At 56.1% G+C, this 7377-nt stretch overlaps 1 protein-coding gene across 1 annotated transcript in view; it reads left to right on the top strand.

Moving 5' to 3' along the window:
* The first annotated feature begins 1548 nt into the window (after window positions 1–1548).
* homer2 (homer scaffold protein 2) overlaps window positions 1549–7377 on the top strand; it is an 87805-nt gene continuing 81976 nt past the window's right edge. Inside the window, exon 1 of the mRNA XM_038813620.1 lies at window positions 1549–1805. Coding sequence (XP_038669548.1) covers window positions 1801–1805 — 5 coding nt within the window. The 5' untranslated portion in view covers window positions 1549–1800. The remainder of the gene's footprint in view (window positions 1806–7377) is intronic.

The following is a 7377-nucleotide window of genomic DNA, read 5'->3' as shown; positions in this document are numbered from 1 at the left end:
GTTGTTAGTGAGGGGTAGTGCTAGTTAGCTGTGTCGTTAGTGAGGGGCAGTGCTAGTTAGCTGTGTTGTTAGTGAGGGCCAGTGCTAGTTAGCTGTGTTGTTAGTGATGGGCAGTGCTAGTCAGCTGGGTTGTTAGTGAGGGGTAGTGCTAGTTAGCTGGGTTGTTAGTAAGGAGCAGTGCTAGTTAGCTGGGTTGTTAGTGAGGGGTAGTGCTAGTTAGCTGTGTTGTTAGTGAGGAGCAGTGCTAGTTAGCTGTGTTGTTAGTGAGGGATAGTGCTAGTTAGCTGTGTTGTTAGTGAGGAGCAGTGCTAGTTAGCTGTGTTGTTAGTGAGGTGTAGTGCTAGTTAGCTGTGTTGTTAGTGAGGGGCAGTGCGAGTTAGCTGTGTTGTTAGTGAGGAGCAGTGCTAGTTAGCTGTGTTGTTAGTGAGGAGCAGTGCTAGTTAGCTGGGTTGTTAGTGAGGTGCAATTCTAGTTAGCTGGGTTGTTAGTGGGGGTAGTGCTAGTTAGCTGTGTCGTTAGTGAGGGGCAGTGCTAGTTAGCTGGGTTGTTAGTGAGAGCCAGTGCTAGTTAGCTGTGTTGTTAGTGAGGGGCAGTGCTAGTTAGCTGGGTTGTTAGTGAGGGGCAGTGCTAGTTAGCTGGGTTGTTAGTAAGGAGCAGTGCTAGTTAGCTGGGTTGTTAGTGAGGGGTAGTGCTAGTTAGCTGTGTTGTTAGTGAGGAGCAGTGCTAGTTAGCTGTGTTGTTAGTGAGGGATAGTGCTAGTTAGCTGTGTTGTTAGTGAGGAGCAGTGCTAGTTAGCTGTGTTGTTAGTGAGGGGCAGTGCGAGTTAGCTGTGTTATTAGTGAGGAGCAGTGCTTGTTAGCTGTGTCGTTAGTGAGGGGCAGTGCTAGTTAGCTGGGTTGTTAGTGAGGGGTAGTGCTAGTTAGCTGTGTTGTTAGTGAGGGGCAGTGCTAGTTAGCTGGGTTGTTAGTGAGGGGTAGTGCTAGTTAGCTGGGTTGTTAGTAAGGAGCAGTGCTAGTTAGCTGGGTTGTTAGTGAGGGGTAGTGCTAGTTAGCTGTGTTGTTAGTGAGGAGCAGTGCTAGTTAGCTGTGTTGTTAGTGAGGGATAGTGCTAGTTAGCTGTGTTGCTAGTGAGGAGCAGTGCTAGTTAGCTGTGTTGTTAGTGAGGTGTAGTGCTAGTTAGCTGTGTTGTTAGTGAGGGGCAGTGCGAGTTAGCTGTGTTGTTAGCGAGGAGCAGTGCTAGTTAGCTGTGTTGTTAGTGAGGAGCAGTGCTAGTTAGCTGTGTTGTTAGTGAGGAGCAGTGCTAGTTAGTTGTGTTGTTAGTGAGGGGCAGTGCTTGTTAGCTGTGTTGTTAGTGAGCAGTGCTAGTTAGCTGTGTTGTTAGTGAGGAGCAGTGCTAGTTAGCTGTGTTGTTAGTGAGGAGCAATGCTAGTTAGCTGTGTTATTAGTGAGGAGCAGTGCTTGTTAGCTGTGTTGTTAGTGAGGAGCAGTGCTAGTTAGTTGTGTTGCACTAGTTGTTCTGCCGCCCGGGGGCGCCGCTCTGTCACTGCTGCTGTTGCTGCTGCTGCTTTTAGCGGAGACGCGGCTCCGGGACTCCCGCAGCCGCAGCCCGGCCGGGGCCGCTACATGGCGTGAGGATACCGGCAGCAGCTGTCCTCCACCGGGAGAGGGAATCAGCGGCGGGAGAGGCTCCCTGTCCGCCCACAGCTCACTCAGCCCCGCCAACCGGAGCCGGGATGGAGCAAGGAGGCTGAAGCAGCCGCGTGGGAAAAGCAGGAAAACTCCCGGAGCAGAGAGCTCGGAAATGGGGTGAGTTCCCGAAGGACCGGGAGCAGGGCTGAAACTGACCAGACCGGGCTGAAACTGACCAGTCCGTGCTGTAACTGACCAGTCCGGGCTGAAACTGACCAGTCCGGGCTGAAACTGACCAGCCCGGGCTGAAACTGACCAGCCCGGGCTGAAACTGACCTGCCCGGGCTGAAACTGACCAGCCCGGGCTGAAACTGATCAGACCGGGCTGTAACTGACCAGTCCGGGCTGAAACTGACCAGTCCGGGCTGAAACTGACCAGTCCGGGCTGAAACTGACCAGCCCGGGCTGAAACTGATCAGACCGTGCTGAAACTGATCAGACCGTGCTGAAACTGATCAGACCTGGCTGAAACTGATCAGACCGGGCTGTAACTGACTAGTCCGGGCTGTAACTGACCAGTCCGGGCTGAAACTGACCAGTCCCGGCTGTAACTGACCAGTCCGGGCTGAAACTGACCAGTCCGGGCTGAAACTGACCAGTCCGGGCTGAAACTGACCAGTCCGGGCTGAAACTGATCAGACCGGGCTGTAACTGACCAGTCCGGGCTGAAACTGACCAGTCCGGGCTGAAACTGACCAGTTCGGGCTGAAACTGATCATACCGGGCTGAAACTGATCAGACCGTGCTGAAACTGACCAGTCCGGGCTGAAACTGACCAGTCCGGGCTGAAACTGACCAGTTCGGGCTGAAACTGATCAGACCGGGCTGAAACTGATCAGTCCGGAGTGAAACTGACCATCCCGGAGTGAAACTGACTAGCCCGGAATGAAACTGACCAGTCCGGAGTGACAGTGACCAGTCCGGACTGACACTGACCACCCCAGAGTGAAACTGACCAGTCCGTAGTGAAACTGACCAGCCCGGAGTGACCGTTCCGGGCTGAAGCTGACGAGGACGGAGTGACACTGGCGATCACAGAATTTAACTGACCATCCCGATTGAGACCCGGACATTATCAGACTCAGTAATATCCCAAGTGTAGCCTTAGAATCATGTGTTCAATTCCAGGGGCCATAGCATAAAATCAAAGGGTCAGAACTTGGGAATGGTGCCCTATCAGAGGGTCAGTACTGAGGGAGTGCTGCACTGTCAGAGGGTCAGTACTTTGGGAGTGCCGCACTGTCAGAGGGTCAGTACTGAGGGAGTGCCGCACTGTCAGAGGGTCAGTACTTTGGGAGTGCCGCACTGTCAGAGGGTCAGTACTGAGGGAGTGCTGCACTGTCAGAGGGTCAGTACTTTGGGAGTGCCGCACTGTCAGAGGGTCAGTACTGAGGGAGTGCCGCACTGTCAGAGGGTCAGTACTGAGGGAGTGCCGCACTGTCAGAGGGTCAGTACTGAGGGAGAGCCGCACTGTCAGAGGGTCAGTACTGAGGGAGAGCCGCACTGTCAGAGGGTCAGTACTGAGGGAGTGCCGCACTGTCAGAGGGGCACTACTGAGGGAGTGCTGCACAGTCAGAGGGTCAGAACTGAGGGAGTGCCGCACTGTCAGACGGTCAGTACTAAGGGAGTGCTGCACTGTCAGAGGGTCAGTACTGAGGGAGTGCTGCACTGTCAGAGGGTCAGTACTGAGGGAGTGCTGCACTGTCAGAGGGTCAGTACTGAGGGAGCGCTGCACTGTCAAAGGGTCATTACTGAGGGAGCGCTGCACTGTCCGAGGGTCAGTACTGAGGGAGTGCTGCACTGTCAGAGGGCCAGTACTAAGGGAGTGCCGCACTGTCAGAGGGTCAGTACTAAGGGAGTGCTGCACTGTCAGAGGGTCAGTACTGAGGGAGGCTGCACTGTCAGAGGGTCAGTGCTGAGGGAGTGCTGCACTGTCTGACGGTCAGTACTGAGGGAGCGCTGCACTGTCCGATGGTCAGTGTTGAGGGAGTGCTGCACTGTCAGAGAGTCAGTACTGAGGGAGTGCTGCACTGTCAGAGGGTCAGTACTGAGGGAGTGCCGCACTGTCAGAGGGTCAGTACTGAGGGAGTGCTGCACTGTCAGAGGGTCAGTACCTTGGGAGTGCCGCACTGTCAGAGGGTCAGTACTGAGGGAGTGCCGCACTGTCAGAGGGTCAGTACTGAGGGAGTGCTGCACTGTCAGAGGGTCAGCGCTGAGGGAGTGCCGCACTGTCAGAGGGTCAGTACTGTGGGAGTGCTGCACTGTCAGAGGGTCAGTGCTGAGGGAGTGCCGCACTGTCAGAGGGTCAGTACTGAGGGAGCGCTGCACTGTCAGATGGTCAGTACTGAGGGAGTGCTGCACTGTCAGAAGGTCAGTACTGAGGGAGCGCTGCACTGTCAGAGGGTCAGTACTGAGGGAGCGCTGCACTGTCCGAGGGTCAGTACTGAGGGAACGCTGCACTTTCAGAGGGTCAGTACTGAGGGAGCGCTGCACTGTCCGAGGGTCAGTACTGAGGGAGTGCTGCACTGTCAGAGGGTCAGTACTGAGGGAGTGCCGCACTGTCAGAGGGGCACTACTGAGGGAGTGCTGCACAGTCAGAGGGTCAGAACTGAGGGAGTGCCGCACTGTCAGAGGGTCAGTACTGAGGGAGCGCTGCACTGTCCGAGGGTCAGTACTGAGGGAGTGCTGCACTGTCAGAGGGCCAGTACTAAGGGAGTGCCGCACTGTCAGAGGGTCAGTACTAAGGGAGTGCTGCACTGTCAGAGGGTCAGTACTGAGGGAGTGCTGCACTGTCAGAGGGTCAGTACTGAGGGAGTGCTGCACTGTCAGAGGGTCAGTACTGAGGGAGCGCTGCACTGTCAGAGGGTCATTACTGAGGGAGCGCTGCACTGTCCGAGGGTCAGTACTGAGGGAGTGCTGCACTGTCAGAGGGCCAGTACTAAGGGAGTGCTGCACTGTCAGAGGGTCAGTACTAAGGGAGTGCTGCACTGTCAGAGGGTCAGTACTGAGGGAGGCTGCACTGTCAGAGGGTCAGTGCTGAGGGAGTGCTGCACTGTCTGACGGTCAGTACTGAGGGAGCGCTGCACTGTCCGAGGGTCAGTGTTGAGTGCTGCACTGTCAGAGGGTCAGTACTGAGTGAGTGCTGCACTGTCAGAGGGTCAGTACTGAGGGAGTGCTGCACTGTCAGAGGGTCAGTACTGAGGGAGTGCCGCACTGTCAGAGGGTCAGTACTGAGGGAGTGCTGCACTGTCAGAGGGTCAGTACTGAGGGAGTGCCGCACTGTCAGAGGGTCAGTACTGAGGGAGTGCTGCACTGTCAGAGGGTCAGCGCTGAGGGAGTGCCGCACTGTCAGAGGGTCAGTACTGAGGGAGCGCTGCACTGTCAGATGGTCAGTACTGAGGGAGTGCTGCACTGTCAGAAGGTCAGTACTGAGGGAGCGCTGCACTGTCAGAGGGTCAGTACTGAGGGAGCGCCGCACTGTCCGAGGGTCAGTACTGAGGGAGTGCTGCACTGTCAGAGGGTCAGTGCTGAGGGAGTGCCGCACTGTCAGAGGGTCAGTACTAAGGGAGTGCTGCACTGTCAGAGGGTCAGTACTGAGGGAGGCTGCACTGTCAGAGGGTCAGTGCTGAGGGAGTGCTGCACTGTCAGAGGGTCTATACTGAGAGAGTGCTGCACTGTCAGAGGGTCAGTACTGAGGGAGTGCTGCACTGTCAGAGGGTCAGTACTGAGGGAGTGCTGCACTGTCAGAGGGTCAGTACTGAGGGAGTGCTGCACTGTCAGAGGGTCAGTACTGAGGGATTGCTGCACTGTCAGAGGGGTCAGTACTGAGGGAGCGCCGCACTGTCAGAGGGTCAGTACTGAGGTAGCGCTGCACTGTCAGAGACTCTGTGCTGAGGGAGTGCTGCACTGTCAGAGGGTCAGTACTGAGGGAGTGCTGCACTGTCAGAGGGTCAGTACTGAGGGAGTGCCGCACTGTCAGAGGGTCAGTACTGAGGGAGTGCCGCACTGTTGTTGTATAAGGCGTTGTAGTGACCTCGTGTGGAGGTGTAATATATTCTGTGGCATTGCTTTAAGTGATTCAGAAATATTTGTCCGTCAACCAAGTTTTAACACAGATTAAATCTGCTCAATGTTATTGTGTGAGGGAGCTGTCTGTGTGTAAATTGGTTGCTGTGTTTCCTGTTCTGTGTTTTGGCATGGTCAGAGGGCGGAGCCTGTGAAAGGCACGGTTTAAATGCTCGATCTGCCTCTGGAACTGGACTTTTACACTTCCAGTTGACAGGCTGGTTGGGGTCCGTCTTCCATGTTGCACACCATCTGTCCCACCATCTGTCCCACCATCTGTCCCACTCTCTGTCACACTCTCTGTCACACCCTCTGTCCCACCCTCTGTCCCACTCTCTGTCACACCCTCTGTCCCACCCTCTGTCACACTCTCTGTCCCACCCTGTGTCTCACTCTCTGTCACACTCTCTGTCACACTCTCTGTCACACTCTCTGTCACACCCTCTGTCACACCCTGTGTCCCACTCTCTGTCCCACTCTCTGTCCCACTCTCTGTCCCACACTCTGTCACACTCTCTGTCACACCCTCTGTCACACTCTCTATCGCACCCTCTGTCACACTCTCTGTCACACTCTCTGTCACACCCTGTCTCCCACACTCTGTCACACTCTCTGTCACACCCTCTGTCACACACTCTGTCACACACTCTGTCACACTCTCTGTCCCACTCTCTGTCCCACCCTGTGTCCCACCCTCTGTCACACTCTCTGTCCCACTCTCTGTCCCACCCTGTGTCCCACCCTCTGTCCCACTCTCTGTCACACTCTCTGTCACACTCTCTGTCCCACCCTGTGTCCCACTCTCTGTCACACTCTCTGTCCCACTCTGTGTCCCACCCTCTGTCTCACTCTCTGTCCCACCCTCTGTCACACTCTCTGTCCCACCCTCTGTCACCCCCTCTGTCCCACTCTCTGTCCCACCCTGTATCCCACTCTCTGTCACACCCTCTGTCCCACCCTGTGTCCCACCCTCTGTCCCACCCTCTGTCCCACTCTCTGTCACACTCTCTGTCCCACTCTCTGTCCCACCCTCTGTCACACTCTCTGTCCCACCCTCTGTCACCCCCTCTGTCCCACTCTCTGTCCCACCCTGTATCCCACTCTCTGTCCCACCCTCTGTCCCACCCTCTGTCCCACCCTGTGTCCCACCCTCTGTCACACTCTCTGTCCCACTCTCTGTCCCACCCTCTGTCCCACTCTCTGTCCCACTCTCTGTCACACCCTCTGTCCCACCCTCTGTCCCACCCTCTGTCCCACCCTCTGTCCCACTCTCTGTCACACTCTGTGTCCCACTCTGTGTCCCACCCTCTGTCCCACTCTCTGTCACACTCTGTGTCCCACTCTGTGTCCCACCCTCTGTCCCACTCTCTGTCACACTCTGTGTCCCACTCTGTGTCCCACCCTATGTCCCAGTCCCTGGCTCTCCTGCTTTGTGCAGGTTGAGGATTTGCAGATTTCCCAAAGCCCCAATGTGGCCGCAGCTCAATGTTCATTCTGTCCGCTTTCTACACTCAGCAGCGCGGAAGGAGCGGATTCCCCACTCCGGATTCCCGACTCCGGATTCCAGCCTCCGGATTCCAGACTCCGGATTCCAGCCCCCGGATTCCAGACTCCGGGTTCCCGA

The sequence above is a fragment of the Scyliorhinus canicula genome, chromosome 12 (assembly GCF_902713615.1).
Source record: "Scyliorhinus canicula chromosome 12, sScyCan1.1, whole genome shotgun sequence".
NCBI lineage: Eukaryota > Metazoa > Chordata > Chondrichthyes > Carcharhiniformes > Scyliorhinidae > Scyliorhinus > Scyliorhinus canicula.
Note: the sequence above shows the minus strand (reverse complement) of the source record. Positions and strands in the feature narration are given on the sequence as shown.